General features: G+C 51.9%; 1 protein-coding gene across 1 annotated transcript; it reads left to right on the top strand.

The window, feature by feature from the left end:
• Positions 1-1,819: 1,819 nt before the first annotated feature.
• LOC116952293 (ras and EF-hand domain-containing protein-like) lies at positions 1,820-16,450 on the top strand. Its single transcript, XM_076074258.1, has 7 exons — positions 1,820-3,931; positions 4,853-4,984; positions 7,680-7,761; positions 9,693-9,807; positions 12,277-12,396; positions 13,743-13,819; positions 15,171-16,450. The coding sequence occupies exons 2-7, from the start codon at positions 4,861-4,863 to the stop codon at positions 15,295-15,297; spliced, it is 645 nt and encodes a 214-aa protein (XP_075930373.1). The 5' UTR covers positions 1,820-3,931; positions 4,853-4,860; the 3' UTR covers positions 15,298-16,450.
• The last annotated feature ends 1,066 nt before the right edge of the window (positions 16,451-17,516 follow it).

Below are 17,516 nucleotides of genomic sequence, written 5' to 3'. Positions count from 1 at the left end.
AAAAGCTACATAGCTCCGTGGGGCCTCAAACTGGTAAAATAAATCACAAAAAATAGTTTATACATCATGGGACCTCCTTTGCCAGTACCAAAATATGATAATAGGCTTTCCCCTTTTTTCAGGCAACAAAACAGGTGTTAAGATGTTAAAACACCAAACTGAAACCTTTCACAAGGAATCATGCCCGCATTAACCACACTACTTGTGGTCAGAAGGCTTTGTACGCCTTTTGGCGTCCTCTGGTCTAACACCGTTTGAGACGAGGCTCAAAAGAAAGCTGTCTCTGGTGTGGACCAATCAGTTTCAAGGACAATGCCACATATATTATCAGAGTTTGTTTTTTGTTTGCATTCTGACCACAAGCATTGTGATTAATGCAGACATGATCCTTGTAAAAGATTTCAGTTTGGTGTTTTAACATCTTAACACAGCTGTTTTGTTGCAACAAAAAAGGGGACAAACATATTGAAAAAAATAGTTTAGTTTAAAATAGTTGTAGTTTGAGAGTGGCGGTACGGTGGGAGGGAGGGAAAGGGGCATTGCGAGGAGGCGTCGTCGGGAGTGGAATCAGCTGGTGGGAGCATGAGAGTGTTGTAAGTGATGGGGCTGGGGGAGGAGTGGTGGATTTGACGATGTGGAAGCTGTGTCGGTGATGAGGTGTGTGCTTGAAGTGAGGATTACATGGGGAGCGGTGGCGAAGTGGTTAGCGCACCGTGCGACGGAATCCGGCGACCCGAGTTCTATTCCCACTCACAGCCAACATCGGTGACGAGTATCTGAACCGATCTTGGTCCTCTGCTAGGTCTACTCAGCCTTAAAATTAGTACCTGGTTCGGTGAATGGCAGGAGACAAAGGCGGCCGGGCGTGGTGCTGGCCAACCATCCAATCGTGCCAGAACTTTTAAGGTGCTCGCTCTCAGCACCAACAGTCTGATGATGGTTATAGGGGGGGGGGGGGGGGTTTGAGAGGGGTGTGCGACTGATGGGGGTTGTGTGTGTGTGTGGGCGCCACGGTGGTGAGATGTTAACTACCTCGCCTGGTATACAGGAGGTCGTGGGTTCGATCCCGACTCTAACACCTGCTGTATATTTGGAGTTTGCGTGTCTCTCTCAATATCATCATCATCACGGTGGCTAGGAGATGTTAACTACCTCGCCTGGTATACAGGAGGTCGTGGGTTCGATCCCGACGCTGATGACGACTGTTGTATATTTGGAGTTTCCATGTTCTCCCCGTGGTCGCGTGGATTTTTCCTCCGTATCTGTCCCCCAACATTTAGAATCAAGGTGCGTTTTGAGTTATTTGGCTCCTTTAAATGTCCACCTGACGATTAAGCCACTTTGTTGAGCTATCATTTGTGATGGACAGGTCGCTTCTGAAAAACAGCTAAATAACCTTAGTGGGCCTTACCTGGTAAAATAAATATACAAATTTCGTCGTTTAGTAAATAAATGAAGTATTAAGTTCCAATTGCATCAGTACATCAATTCTCAAGCTTGTGAAAGGCAGTAAAACAACAGCAAAAACAGACAGACCACACCAAGACAACATAGAGTGGTTCCTAGGTAAAAAAAAAATGTACATTAAAACGTAACTATCGCTACATTGTTAATAATTAAAACAAAATATAGTTTTATAAAAGAATTAAAAATATATGTTTTTTTGTTTCCCTTCTACGTGACTTAACCGAAAGAACCAAGAATATGAATCCCTGCAGTCACGAAAGTTAATCAAACTATAGTTTAGTTAACAAAAACATTCGGTTGATAAGGACGTGGGTAGCGATGTGCGATTGTATTGAGTGGGGGGGGGGGGGTCTGGGAGTCGCTGAGTGGGAGGAGTGGGAACGGATGAAGCCGGATCTTGCCACGTGCGGCGCTCACCCCACTCAAGCTTCGCGTGGACAGCAACAAACGGAGAATACACGCGGAGAGACGGAGCTCCATCAGGTTGATATCACCACGACACACACACAGCACACACACAGCACACACACACAGCACACACACACACAGAACCTGCCCAGGGCGGAGGAGAGCGATGATCACCACCAACCCACAGCGCGATCGCCACGACCCTACCCTGTCATCATCACGCGATGCTGCACGGATTGTGCAGTGTTATCAATGAACACGCTCCCTGACACCACTGCACGCGAGCAGTCGGCTGCTCAGTGAACGGAGCTTTTAACGCGGCACGGACCACAGCGAATACTCGGGCTACTCAACTACCTCTGAAACTCAACTACCTCTGAAACTCAACTACCCGGGCTACTCAACTACCTCTGAAACTCAACTACCCCTGTTACTCAACTACCCGGGCTACTCAACTACCTCTGAAACTCAACTACCCCTGTTACTCAACTACCCGGGCTACTCAACTACCTCTGAAACTCAACTACCCTGTTACTCAACTACCCGGGCTACTCAACTACCTCTGAAACTCAACTACCCCTGTTACTCAACTACCCGGGCTACTCAACTACCTCTGAGACTCAACTACCCCTATTACTCAACTACCCGGGCTACTCAACTACCTCTGAGACTCAACTACCCTCTTACTCAACTACCCGGGCTACTCAACTACCTCTGAAACTCAACTACCCCTGTTACTCAACTACCCGGGCTACTCAACTACCTCTGAGACTCAACTACCCCTATTACTCAACTACCCGGGCTACTCAACTACCTCTGAGACTCAACTACCCTCTTACTCAACTACCCGGGCTACTCAACTACCTCTGAGACTCAACTACCCCTATTACTCAACTACCCGGGCTACTCAACTACCTCTAAAACTCAACTACCCGGGCTACTCAACTACCTCTGAAACTCAGCTACCCCTGTTACTCAACTACCCGGGCTACTCAACTACCCGGGCTACTCAACTACATCTGAAACTCAACTACCCCTATTACTCAACTACCCCTATTACTCAACTACCCGGGCTACTCAACTACCCCTGTTACTCAACTACCCGGGCTACTCAACTACCCGGGCTACTCAACTACCCGGGCTACTCAACTGCCTGAGTTACTCAGCAACCTGAGTTACTCAGCAACCTGGGCTACTCAACTACCCGGGCTACTCAACTACCTGAGTTACTCAGCAACCTGAGTTACTCAACTACCCGGGCTACTCAGCAACCTGAGTTACTCAGCAACCTGAGTAACTCAACTACCTGAGTTACTCAACTACCTGAGTTACTCAACTACCCGGGCTACTCAACTACCTGAGTTACTCAGCAACCTTGGCTACTCAACTACCTGAATTACTCAGCAACCTGGGCTACTCAACTACCTGAGTTACTCAACTACCTGAGTTACTCAGCAACCTGGGCTACTCAACTACCTGAGTTACTCAACTACCTGAGTTACTCAGCAACCTGGGCTACTCAACTACCTGAGTTACTCAACTACCTGAGTTACTCAGCAACCTGAGTTACTCAACTACCTGAGTTACTCAACTACCTGAGTTACTCAGCAACCTGGGCTACTCAACTACCTGAGTTACTCAGCAACCTGGGCTACTCAACTACCTGGGCTATTCAACTACCTGGGCTACTCAACTACCTGAGTTACTCAACTACCTGAGTTACTCAACTACCTGAGTTACTCAACTACCTGGGCTACTCAACTACCTGAGTTACTCAACTACCTGAGTTACTCAGCAACCTGGGCTACTCAACTACCTGAGTTACTCAACTACAAGAGTTACTCAGCAACCTGGGCTACTCAACTACCTGAGTTACTCAACTACCTGAGTTACTCAGCAACCTGGGCTACTCAACTACCTGAGTTACTCAACTACCTGAGTTACTTAGCAACCTGAGTTACTCAACTACCTGAGTTACTCAGCAACCTGGGCTACAGCTCCCAGAGTTTCGCACCCGTCGGATTTGGACAGGCGAGAGTTGGACACCGGGGCTGCGGTGAGTGACTCACTTCACACCGCCTTGTTACACACACTGCTGCTGCTGCAGGGTCACTGCTGCTGCTGCTGGGTCACTGCTGCAGGGTCACTGCTGCAGGGTCACTGCTGCAAGGTCACTGCTGCTGGGTCACTGCTGCAGCGAGGGGTCACCGCTACAGCGAGGGGTCACTGCTACAGCGAGGGGTCACCGCTACAGCGAGGGGTCACCGCTGCCGCGAGGGGTCACCGCTACAGCGAGGGGTCACTGCTACAGTGAGGGGTCACCGCTGCCGCGAGGGGTCACCGCTACAGCGAGGGGTCACTGCTACAGCGAGGGGTCACTGCTACAGCGAGGGGTCACCGCTACAGCGAGGGGTCACCGCTACAGCGAGGGGTCACTGCTACAGTGAGGGGTCACCGCTGCAGCGAGGGGTCACCGCTACAGTGAGGGGTCACCGCTGCAGCGAGGGGTCACCGCTACAGCGAGGGGTCACCGCTACAGCGAGGGGTCACCGCTACAGCGAGGGGTCACCGCTGCGCATTTTTACGTGGAACTGTAATACACGACCGGCATCAGTGACCGATGTCTAAAAACCGGTTCCTGGGCCTCCTTAAGGTTGACTCAGCCTTAAACGAGTTCACGCGCTACTTGTGCGGACTGTGGAGAGACAAAGGCAGCCTCTGCTGGACAATGGACCCCCACCCCACCCCTCCTCGTGTGCCGTCCCGGCCTCAGTACCAAGTCGCTTACTGCGGCATTAGACTGAGAACACCCTGTCCCCAAACAGTCTGTGAGCAAACTCCGTGGTTCTTTCGGTAAAGTCACGTAGACTTTACCGAAAGAGCCAGACAGAATGGATTCCTGCAGTCACGAAAGCTTCAAAGCCAGTTCTGTGAGCAGGGGGGGGTGGTGGTGGTGAAATCTTCCGTCTTTGTGCAGAGTGCAGGATGGGAGAATTCTCGGACCGCATGTACAAGCTGATCTTTATGGGCGACGCCAGTGTGGGCAAGACCAGCCTCATGATGCGACTCTGCCGCAACGAGTTCCGTGCCAACATGAGCTCCACGCTGGGTGATTATTCAATGACTCCCCCCACCCCCCCCCCCCCCCCCGCCGGAACGTCGCGGCTCAACAATCTGATGCATTTGTACTGCAGGAGGAATCCGAAGAGCTACAAAGCTCTTTGTGTTCTCCGCAGATGTCCGGTAGGGGTTACGGGGTAAGAACGTTACCACAAACAAACGGTACACAAACATCACAGGAGCGCAACAACGTACAAGGCAGGTTAAACGAATCGCCGCAGCACAAATACAACTAAACCATCGCCATCCCATCACAGGCAAAGCGCACTGAGGTTTTATTAACTTGTGTTTCAGAAGCGACAGCTCAATGAAGTGGCTTGTCAATGTACGGCAAATGGATAGCGGCCAATTCATCTAAAACAATCTCAACGCACGTCTCTAAATGTGCAGGGAGAAAGCCGGAGGCTGCCGGACTTGGGGGCAGAGTACAGCAATAAATCCACGCGACAACAAATGAATCATTCATAATAAAGGTTTTTGGGTTAGATCGCGTTTAATTATAAATGTGTCGTAACCCTCCACCACCCGACACGGCCAATCAGCAAAAAAAGTGTCACGTTGACAAAAGACAAATAATTCACTACTTTAGCCCACCGGTGTGTTGAAGAGTGAATCCACATTTACAGTTTGAGTACGACATTTCGCTGGTAAATACATCCAGCATCATCGGGCAATTCGCCAGAATGGTAAAGCCCTCGCTTGCTCCCGGTTTTATATAGAGCAGCAGGGTGATGTCATCACTTAACTCATATCAGGTGCAGTGATTAGAGGCGGAGGGGGGGTATTGTAATTATATAATCGATTAGTAATCAGTCATTGGTTATGATTAGTAATGAGTTGTAGATTAGTAATTCTTTAAGTCAAAATGTAATGTGTATTATTTAATAATACGCTTCCAGGCCGCACTAAGCCTGTAGCTGTCAGAGTGATTAAAGTTATTCTTGTTCCTCTCAATTTCAATGGATTCTCTAATTAGTCTTTGCCAGTAATAATTAGTTTTACACACCACTGCAACATTGTCAAAATCAATTGAGTGTCCTTGTTGACAAGCATGTTCTGCCACTGCCGACAGTTGTGTTTGAGATCATTTAATATTTCTCTGATGTTCTTTTAGTCTTACGCTGATGTTACGTCCCGTCTGCCCAATGTAGCAGCTGCCACATAAACAATTAATCCGATATACACCTTCTGTTGATAATTTAGGTAATGCGTCTTTAGTGCAAGATAAATTGAGAGGAACAAGAATAACTTTAATCGCTCTGACAGCTACAGGCTTAGTGCGGCCTGGAAGCGTATTATTAAATAATACACATTACATTTTGACTTAAAGAATTACTAATCTACAACTCATTACTAATCATAACCAATGACTGATTACTAATCGATTATAAAATTGCAATACCCCCTCCCCTCCGCCTCTAATCACTGCACCTGATATGAGTTAAGTGATGACGTCACCCTGCTGCTCTATATAAAACCGGGAGCAAGCGAGGGCTTTACCATTCTGGCGAATTTCCCGATGATGCTGGATGTATTTACCAGCGAAACGTCGTACTCAAACTGTAAATGTGGGTTCACTCTTCAACACACCGGTGGGCTAAAGTAGTGAATTATTTGTCTTTTGTCAACGTGACACTTTTTTTGCTGATTGGCCGTGTCGGGTGGTGGAGGGTTACGACACATTTATAAATAAACGCGATCTAACCCAAAAACCTTTATTATGAATAATATTGGTCGCGAAAGCCTACGTGTTACACCGAAATGAATCATTGACGGAAGGCGAAACCCATGAAGCCGCTGGGTTTTTATTTTGACAGAGGCAACCGAGGCTCTGTGTTGTGGACCCTGAGATGTCCCTAAACAAATATATAAATATACAAAACCTTCGACGCATCGGAATCTCGCGTCATGTGCGCCAGGCGTCACCGGAGCGCCGAGCGATGCCGGCGATGCGTTTCGAGAGGACTCCGGCTGCTGTGCCAAACACCCCCCCCTCTCCCCTCCCAGACACGGTCCACGTGCTGACAAGCCAGCCACTTCGTTGACGCGATCATGTTGCGATGGCCTGGTTGCTTTCTTCTGAAAAAAGAGCTGCATTTAGCTCAGTGGGGGCCTCAACCTGGTAAAATAAATAAAAACACGTTAATACGCATAAAAACACCGTGTAGTCACCAACTCACGGACACGCTCGATGCGCTTTCAAAGCGCGTTTTGGTTCGTGGGACGATCCAATTTTTGTTGGTGGCAAAGTCATCCAGCTCGCCACACGGCTGTGTGTGTGTCTGTGTGTGTGTCTGAGTGACTGTGTGTGTGTGGGGAGCGGTGGTGTAGCGGTGAGCGCTACGCTGCGCTACGAACCTGGCGACCCGGATTCGATTCCCACTCACGGCCAACACCCAGTGACGATTATCTGAACCGGTCCTGGGTCTCCCCTAGGTCGACTCAGCCTCAAATGAGTACCCGGTGCGATGCGTAAACATCGCCACTAGGGAGACAAAGGCGGCCGGGCGTGGTGTTGGCCACCCACCCCTTTCGTGTGCCGTGCCAGCCTTTATAGGTGTTCGCTAACAGCACTTGCCCCTACAGTCTGTCAAGGCTATACGGGGGATCTTTGTGTGTGACTGTGTGTGTGTGTGTGACTGTGTGTGTGTGACTGTGTGTGTGACTGTGTGTGACTGACGCAGGCGTGGACTCGCACGTGAAGACCGTGACTATCAACGAGAAGCAGCTGACCCTGCAGCTGTGGGACACCGCTGGCCAAGAAAGGTGGACGCACTGCCAGTCGGCATTCACGCGTGTGGCAATTTCGAGATTATTATTATTACGTACAGCAGTTCTTTTTATATAACACGTGAATAATTAGCAGAAAAATGATTAGCGTATATATGTGATTAGCAGCGTGTTTGGAAAACCATGTGAACAATTAGTGGTGTTTTTTTTCTTTCGAAATTGCCACACGTGTGTGTATATATGTGTGTATTTATATATACACACGTGTGTGTGTACATGTTATGGATTGAACAGAATTTGAAGAGGGCTTCAAGGCCACGTAAACAAAGTCAGAGGGGCGTGACCAAGAGCACGGCTCTCGTATCCTGGCAGTGGCTGCGTCCTCCGTGGAGAGTCCGGGAGAGTGTGGGAGAGAGAGTGGGGGAGAGTGGGAGAGTGGGAGAGAGTGTGGGAGAGAGAGTGGGGGAGAGTGGGAGAGTGGGAGAGAGTGTGGGAGAGAGTGGAAGTGTGGGAGAGAGTGTGGGAGAGAGAGTGGGGTAGAGTTGGGGAGAATGGGAGAGAGTGTGGGAGAGTGGGAGAGAGTGTGGGAGAGAGAGTGGGGGAGAGTGGGAGAGGGAGTGGGAGAGAGAGTGGGAGAGAGTTGGGGAGAATGGGAGAGTGTTGGAGGGTCCGGGAGGGTCCGGGAGAGAGTGCGAGAGTGTGGGAGGGTCCGGGAGAGTGGGAGAATGGGAGAGAGTGGGAAAATGTTGGAGAGAGTGGGAGAGTGTTGGAGAGTGGGAGAGAGTGGAAGAGAGTGGGAGAGAGTGTGGAAGAGAGTGGGAAAGTGTTGGAGAGTGGGAGAGAGTGGGAGAGTGTGGGAGAGTGTGGGGGGGTCCGGGAGAGTGGGAGAGTGTGGAAGGAAGTGGGAAAGTGTTGGAGAGTCCGGGAGAGTGTGGAAGAGTGTGGGAGAGAGTGGGAGAGTGGGAGAGTGTGGGAGAGTTTGGGAGAGTGTGGGAGAGTGGGAGGGTGTGGAAGAGAGTGGGAAAGTGTTGGAGAGTCCGGGAGAGTGTGGCAGAATGGGAGGGTCCGGGAGAGTGTGGGAGAGAGTGGGAGAATGGGAGAGTGTGGGAGAGTGGGAGAGTCCGGGAGAGTGTGGGAGAGTGTGGGAGTGTGGGAGAGTGGGAGAGTGTGGGAGAGTGTGGGAGAGTGGGAGAGTGTGGAAGAGAGTGGGAAAGTGTTGGAGAGTCCGGGAGAGTGTGGGAGAATGGGAGAGTGTGGGAGAGTGGGAGAGTGGGAAGTGTGGGAGAGTGTGGAAGAGAGTGGGAGAGAGTGGGAAAGTTTGGAAGAGAGTGGGAGAGAATGGGAGAATGGGAGGGTCCAGGAGAATCCGGGAGAGTGCTCACCACGCTGCTGTTGCTGACATCGAGTGGCTGTCACGAGGAACTCCCGTGAGGCTTTCTCCTCGCTCCCCGACGATTTGATTACGTCTGCACGTACGTATGTGTGTACGTTGACCGTCTTTCGCACCGTACGTAGCCGAACGTGCACATCGGAGGCGCGGGGAAGCTTTGGCTGCGTCGGGTGGCGGAGGGTTCCTCGACACAAATTTGGCCCGATAATTACGTGGCCTGTGACCGTCGTGGAGGTCATCGCTCAACCCCCGACGGAGGGTTGCCAACTCTGACTGAAGCTATTCAGGGGGTGTGGGGTGGGGGGGGTTGTTAATTTATCTTATTAAAATATCCTGAATCAAAATCTCCCCGATTGCTTTCAGTGGCCGCCGGTGTGAGATCGATCGATCGATCGATGCCAGTTCCGCGGAGTAACAGACTCCCGGCCAATGCTGCCGGGAGGAGAGTTGGCAACCGCCCCCCACCCCACAACCACCACCACAACCACCACCACTCGGCACGCAGCTTGATGGTGTGCGGTTGTTGAGGCCTTCGCTGACCACCGCAACGCGGTGCCCCATCCACCCCATCCCACAGGTTCCGCAGCATCGCCCAGACGTACTTCCGCAGGGCCGACGGAGTCCTGCTCGTGTTCGACTGCACCCACGAGGGATCCTTCCTCAACGTGCGAGAATGGCTCCTCGCCGTGGAGGTACAAAACGCCCGCGGACGCGGCTCCTAAAATCCCGAGCGACTTTCTCCTCCCGGCCTCCGCTGCCCCCAATCCCTTGCTCGCCTCTAAAAATGTGTTTTTTTTTGTTGCGTACAATTTTTTTTACAAGTTTTTATTTTGTATTTTACCCAGGTAAGGCCCCACTCAGCTGTAGAGCTCCGCGACAATTCGGTTCTCGCCTGGGTGAAAAGAAAAAAGAACGGGGAGAATTCAACTTGAAAAATCAAAACCATCGCACCGACAGCATTGGGCAGAATCCTATACGAGAGGCACACACTGCAGCAGCTTCAGGAAGACTCTGGACCATGCTTTAATGTCTCTGTGCGAGAAGCGTCTTCTCCCGCTGAAATAAAAACAAAGTTGACGGTTAGACAGGGCACGTTTTCAAACACCCGCGGTAAAATTCAAGTGTGTACACAATTAAACTATGTTAACTTTTTTCTTCTTGGTTCTTTCGGTAAAGTCACGTAGAATGAGAATAAAACAATGAAACAAAATAAGACAATAAAATTCTCACGACGCTTCGGCCACAACACAAGTAGCCTTCTTCAGGCGAAGGAACAGAACTGTCGGGACGACAGGTAAGGCCGACTGAGAGCTATTAGCTCTTTTTCGAAAGCGAGCTGGCCATCACAAACGATAGCTAAAACGAAGTTGCTCATCGTTATGTGGACATTTATAGCAGCCAAAGACTCCAAAGAAGTGGTTCTTAACCTGGGCTGCACGCACCTCCTGGGGGTGCGAGATGCCCTTTCTGAGAACCAAAGGGGCACAAGGCTGCAGGGAAGGTGAAGAACCACTGCCCTCGGCGAAACGTTTCAAAATGTGGCGGGGGAAACACGGAGCACCCGGGGAAAAATCCACGCGACCACGGGGAGAACATGGAAACTTCAAATATACAACAGTTGTCGTCAGCGTCGGGATCGAACCCACGACCTCCTGTAGGTAGTTAACATCTCATAGCCACCGTGATAATGATGATGATAATGAGAGAGACACACACAAACTCCAAATATACATCAGCAGGCGTCAGAGTCGGGATCGAACCCGTGACCTGCTGCATACCAGGCGAGGTAGTTAACATCTCCTAGCCACCGTGATTATAATGAGAGAGATACTGCAAAGTACAAATATACAGGAGGCGTCAGGGTCGGGATCGAACCCGTGACCACCTGCATACCAGGCGAGGTAGTTGACATCTCGCTGTGGTTTTCACACCTGATGATGAACATTTTCTTGCTGTGGTTTTCACACCTGATGATGATTGCTTGTGTTGCAGTCGAAACGTCGTGAGAATTGTATTGCTTTATATTTTCATTATTTTATTGTTTCCCTTCTACGTGACTTTACCAAAAGAACCAAGAATATGAATCCCTGCAGTCGCGAAAGCTTTAAATCAAAAGTGGCAATTGTTGTATCGACGCCGGAAGGAGGGACGACAGGCCGAGTCAAACCCCCAAGCAGAATTTGAATTCGCAACCTCCCCGATTGAGCAGTTGTCGTTGGCCGTAATGTTCCTCCTCGGTCTGCCACTCCATCGCGAGTCCCGAACCCGCTGCGGCCAGCCACCGTTCCTTCGAGCGACGCGCCCTGCGCTCTCGCGGTTCCTGCCGGCGACGAAGGCTGCGTCCGAGAGCCCTCCGCTCCGCTGTTCCTCGTCGCGGGCAATGTTTCGGCGCCGCATCGGAGCGGGCGGTCCAGCACCGATTCGCGGCGCTCGTCTTCTTCGGGCCCATCGGCACGATGGCTCGTCGTGAACACGTGCGGCTTTTCAAGAGCGCTTGAGCCCACTACTTGTTTGCGTCTGTGTTTCCTTTCGACGCTGAGCTGCATTCAATGGTTGCCCTCGGTGTACGTACATCTTCGGCCGTGGTCCCATATTGTGCCCCCCCCCTCCCTCCCCCCATTGATTTAGCAGGGTGCTAAGTATCCGCTATTTGCAATGGCCAGCGCTAAACTTAGCGTTCGCATCGGCGATAATTAACAAAAGCACACTGTGTTTATACTCACCGAACATGGCCAGATCTGGCGTGTTGTTGTCAATGATTTTACTCGGCTTGTTTACCCAGGAGAGACTCTCAAGTCTCAGGAGGGTCCTGCAAAGCTGTTTTGGAGTGAGGGTCAACAGTTTCCTCTGCATAATCACAACTGAGCAAATTCGAAGCGCAAATTTTTGCATCGTAAAAATGTTGTGCAATTTTGGAGCGCGACGCCGACACGCAACGGCCTCACCCCCAACACCCCCCCCCACCCCCCGTTGCGGATTCACGTCGCGGGCGTGGGAATATCTCCTCGACGTCCACCACGAAGCGGGCGCACCGTCACGGCCGATACACGCCGCAGCATCGACCTGCGGGAGGCCGCTCGATTCGAAGCGGGCGAACATCCGCGGACGAGCGGCGCAACGTGCCGCGCGTCACCGCCCGCGCCGATTGTGGTCGCCCCCAGGACGCTGCTGGGCGGAAGCTGCCGACCGTGCTGGTGGGGAACAAAGTGGACATGCGCGACACGTGCCTCAAGTACGGCAAGAAGTGCGTCATGCCGGAGGACGGGAAACGCCTGGCCAAGGTACGTGCGTAGGGCTTCTTAAGCGGCGTACCAAGGCGGCCGCGCTAATCGGAGGCGCGCGGGCGAAGGACAACAACGTAACGCGAAAAGCGGCTTCGAAGAAATGCGTTTTCAATCTTGATGATTATTTGAACGTGCGTAGCTCGAGTGGACTCCTAGGGTGAGCGTTCCAGACGGCCGCAGAAGAGCACCTGAAGGTGTGCGATAATAATTATTCATCGAATGTACAATGCGCATTCCATCCTAGGATCCCAATGCGCAGTGCATGGAAAGCAGGAAACAAAAACAGAACCAGGGGGCAACCGACCAAACTAGAGAGGGAAGGCCACTTTAAAGAGATGGGTTTTCAAAGCAGACTTAATACATTCTCCTGCGGAGGGAGCTGGTAGGAACGTCGGGTTGCTCGGTCAATGGCCAGGGTCAACGGCGGCACCACGTGGTGTGTTCAGCACAATCTGCCCGACTGTGAGGGCGGGCACAAGCCGGCGTGAGTAGGTTAAACATTGAGTTTTATAAGGGCACCACGGGGTGACCAGCCCCTCCCCACCCAGCCCCTCCCTCCCCACCCAGCCCCTCCCTCCCCACCCAGCCCCTCTCCACCCAGCCCCACCCCTCCCATTTTTGGATGCACGACGGACGGACACAATAATCCCCTGATTTCAAGTGGCAAGGCGTTCCATAGCCTGGGTGCCACGCTAACAAAAGTCCGATCGCCAAAAGAGCGCAACCTCGAACTGAGAGTTCTGAGCAGTTGTAGATCAGAAGATCTTAAGGACCTTGATGGAATGTATCAATGTATTAGTTCCTGCAAGCAATGTGGGGTGAGCCCTTTTAAAGCCTTATAGATGCGATGCAGCGACCGTATTTGTTCGATGGTCATACGCACATTCGTGTTCTGGCAAGTGCTGGTATAGCATAGCCGTCGCATACCGGGAAGGTTCCACCATTGTCTGCATCAGTGACCGTCTTCGTTCGAGCGATCAACCGATCGTGAAGCTCACGGGAGGGCGACAATCCTGAGTTTCTCTGCTGCCCAAACTCTCCAGGCCCCAGCGAACCTTTCACGAGTCGCCCGAGCACATCGTTAAGTAGGCAGGGAGACTTCACTTGCATTTCACGTTGTCCTTGAATGTTCACATTTTGGAACGGTAGCCACTCCGATATGTTTCATATTTTTTTCCGTAACTTAATTGTAGTTGTACTACGACTGGTTGAAATAAACCGAAATTGCCCTACAGGGAATGTGTTCGGGATAAAACCCACGGCATCCTGTATACCAGGCGAGGTAGTTCAGATTGCGCTACCGTGGAGCATGATGATTCTATGACTGTGAAATGTGTTCTCAGGAATACAATGCGATCTACATTGAGACGAGTGCAAAGCAGGGCACGAATGTCCAAGACGCGGTGGAGTTGCTTGCCAAGTGAGGATTACGCCTTCTGTGACACCTCCTACCCTTTGGTCACGAACAAGATTTGCATATCAACAAGATAACTTACCAATACGAGACACCTCCTTCAGATATCTGTCCCTCCACATTAAATAAGTGGGGAGGTTTTGTTGTTGTTGTACACATCCCATCAGTCGCACGGCCTTCCGCGAGTGCGTAATTTCAGCGGCATTCGTCAAATGCCGAGCAGAACTGCTGCGCTTGGCTTCGACATTCGGCATCTCACCAAGAGTTTGCGACGCTTCACGAGAATGCGAGAGTTGATCAAGTTACGAGTCGCCGTTTGCCTGGCTGCTAGCAGCTTCGTTACACCACGCTGTGCGCGCGAGCTGTTGCTGCTGTCGTGAGCTATCAGTGCGTGGCGCTGCGTGATATTGTTTGCTGTGGTGTGCTGTGGTGTGTGCTGTGGTGTGCTGTGGTGTGTGCTGTGGTGTGCTGTGGTGTGCTGCGTGTGTGCCGTGGTGTGCTGCGTTTGTGCTATGGTGTGCTGTGCTGTGTGTGTGCTGTGGTGTACTGTGGTGTGCTGCGTGTGTGCTGTGGTGTGCTGTGGTGTGCTGCGTGTGTGCTATGGTGTGCTGCGTGTGTGCTGTGTGATATTGTGCTATGGTGTGCTGCGTGTGTGCTGCGTGTGTGCTATGGTGTGCTGCGGTATGCTGTGGTGTGCTGCGTGTGCTGTGGTGTGCTGTGTGTGTGCTATGGTGTGCTGTGGTGTGCTGCATGTGTGCTGTGGTGTGCTGCGTGTGTGCTGTGGTGTGCTGTGGTGTGCTGCATGTGTGCTGTGGTGTGCTGCGTGTGTGCTGCGTGTGTGCTATGGTGTGCTGCATGTGTGCTGTGGTGTGCTGCGTGTGTGCTGTGGTGTGCTGTGGTGTGCTGCGTGTGTGCTGTGGTGTGCTGTGGGGAGCGATTGCCGCTCACGGGCAACACCGGTGACGATTACCTCAACCGGTCCTGGGCCTCCCCAAGGTTGGCTCAGCCTCAAATGAGTACTCGGTGCGGAGTGTAAACATCGCCATTGGAGAGACAAAGGCGGTCGGGCGTGACGCTGGTCACCCAACCCCCTCGTATACCGTTCCGACCAACAGTCTGTTAAGGCTATAAGGGGGATCTGTGTGTGTGGTGATGGTGTGTGTGGTGACGCTGTGCGCGTTGTGCTGCGCGTGATGATTCTACGTGGCGTGGTGCCACGTGTGATGATGCTGCTGCGCGTGATGATTCTACGTGGCGTGGTGCCACGTGTGTGATGATGATGCTGCTGCGCGTGTGATGACTCTACGTGGCGTGGTGCCACGTGTGTGATGATGCTGCTGCGCGTGGCGCTGCTCAGGCAGGTGCTGGCTGCGGACATCGCGGAGACGAAGGCGATGACTCTGCAGCTCGGAGGCGACGTCTCCGTCGACGGAGCCAAGGGCCGCTCCGGCTCCTGTTGCACCCCGGCGCCGGCCTCCACGTGAGCCCGTCCTCACCGCACGTGCGCCGAACGCGTGTGTGCGGTGAGGACGTCCTCACCGCACGTCCTCACCACGCACACGCGCGTGGTGAGGACGTCCTTACCACGCACACGCGCGTGGTGAGCACGTGCTCGCCAAACACGCGTCGAACGCGCGTGCCCCGGCGTCTACGAGGGGACGGTCACGGCACATGGCACGCGTGCGCCAACTTGTGAACAGACGCAGCAACGCGGGCGAATCTCCCCACTCCGGCCATCACGGCAAGGGAGGAGGGGAGGGATGACACCTGGACAGGAGGCGACTCAAGCCCACGTGACTCACGCTCCCTTCGCATCGCCCCGTCTGTGGCATATCCAACAAACGCGACACATTCGTCAATCACGCCGCCATGCCCCCTCCGCACCCACCAAAATAAATAAATGTCAGGTGACGTTTCGGCCAATGATCCTTCTTAATTTAACTGCCAAGCCAGCGTGTTTCACACACTATAGTATTCCTTTTTTTTTACAAAGTAAGCAAAGATACGTATACGATTTTACGGAGGTCGCGCGTACATTTATATGCCGTTCATAGTTGTAACATGGGTGTTAGGCAAAGCAGAAATGTGTGTATTTATGAAATAGACCAATATAACCTCATTCAGTCTTAACTGATAATACAATTTTAAAAAAACATTACGACCAAATTGTCGCAAGTCGTCGTCTTCGTCTCTGTTGATGTTTATTTTTAAAGCTGTATTTTCTACAATAAATAATACATTTCGTTTGTACCAGATCACCACGTAGGTATAATGTCACTTTTCCGCCATAACCGTGCACCACCCGACAGAGCCATGTGATCATTGCAAGTATAAGCGCTGCGTACGATTACTGAAGAAAAATGTAGCCGGCTCCGTTGGGTGTTGGGAGAGCGGCATTCTACCTACACGACAATCTGACGCAAAAGAAACTGATTACGAATCGTAAATGTTGGGTCACGAAAGCCTATGCGTTAAAAATAAAAGTGAAATATCCCAACTACGCGAGGTTCTCAAGCGCCCAAAGTCCCTCCCCCTCTCCCTGCGGTTGTTCCGAAACCATCGGCGGCATTGTACCGGGCTTGCGCGCCGCTTACCACGATACAAATGTAAAAGTTTCAAGTAAAAATAAAGCACAGAAGCGGGGCAACACGGCGTCCCAACAGCTGCAACTAAAAGCAGGCGTCACGGGAAGAGTCTCCTGGTCGCGGTCTAGGAAAGGCGGCGACGAAGACAGACGGGAAGAGGTTAAAAGGGGTCAAAGGTGATGGCGTGCGGCGTGAGCGGGCAACACCGGTGGCGAGTCATCACGAGGCGATGGAAGTCTTCCAATGGTCCGGGTTCCAGTTCGTTTTGTTTTTGTCCCGGGCGAGAAGAGGGGTGGAAAAGGAGAGCGTGGCCGAGTCTCAATCGCCAAGGACGTTGACCCGTCGTCTAAATGACAGAAGCAAACGCCGTACGGCCAACGAGGTGGAACGGAAAATCGGCGCAAAAAACAACGCTCGCGTATGGGAACAAATACTGCAAACGTGTAACATTGTTCAATCAAGGCTGAATATTAAAATCCCTGCAGCACAAATCGGCTCGGGCAGATCACCTCCAGCTTGATCACAGCACAGAGTTTACAAAACTAAGCAATGGAAGCATCAAACGTGAAACAGATAGAGATCGAACCGTGCCAACAAACACGGGCACATTTATCATTAAAAAAAACAAAATCCAGTTAAGCATGAAATCAGCGATCCCTGTGACAGAGCTCCGAGACCGTGGGGAGGCATTGATACCTGGAGAGGTCCTCGTGGGCGAGAACTGCATTGCGGTCAGCGGCCGCAGGCCAGGTGAGGAAGCGGATGTCTCGTGTGGTCGTTCTGACCACGTGGGCGACTAAGACCCTGTGGCGCCAACCGGAGGAGACGCAGGGGACCTCGCGTGCACCTGCTGCGTTTGAAAGCCACGTGGTGGCCTCCACTCTGGTCGTGCGTTGCCGTGGCCGCGACCGCCGAGATAGGCTCCCCCCACCGTTCACGCTGCCGCACGGACCTCGACGTGTTTGGCGTGCGGGAGACGACCGAAACGTGCTTGCGTGCATCGTTCACAGCCGGTGACTGTGCCGAACACAGCCGGAGACCCCCGCCACGTATTTACCAGTTCAATAGTCCGACAGGAAAATAATTTCCTGCAAGCGCATTTTATGGGTGCAATGCCA

The sequence above is a fragment of the Petromyzon marinus genome, chromosome 46 (genome assembly GCF_048934315.1).
Source record: "Petromyzon marinus isolate PM22_M1 ecotype Great Lakes invasive population chromosome 46, UKy_Petmar_22M1.pri1.0, whole genome shotgun sequence".
Classification (NCBI taxonomy): domain Eukaryota; kingdom Metazoa; phylum Chordata; class Hyperoartia; order Petromyzontiformes; family Petromyzontidae; genus Petromyzon; species Petromyzon marinus.
Note: the sequence above shows the minus strand (reverse complement) of the source record. Positions and strands in the feature narration are given on the sequence as shown.

Excerpts from the sequence above, each read along its gene's own strand:
- LOC116952293 (XM_076074258.1), top strand. The coding sequence starts at position 4,861 with ATGGGAGAATTCTCGGACCGCATGTACAAGCTGATCTTTATGGGCGAC. Across the intron at positions 7,762-9,692 it reads GACACCGCTGGCCAAGAAAG|GTTCCGCAGCATCGCCCAGA; the intron begins GTGGACGCACTG and ends CCCATCCCACAG. Across the intron at positions 13,820-15,170 it reads GCGGTGGAGTTGCTTGCCAA|GCAGGTGCTGGCTGCGGACA; the intron begins GTGAGGATTACG and ends GGCGCTGCTCAG.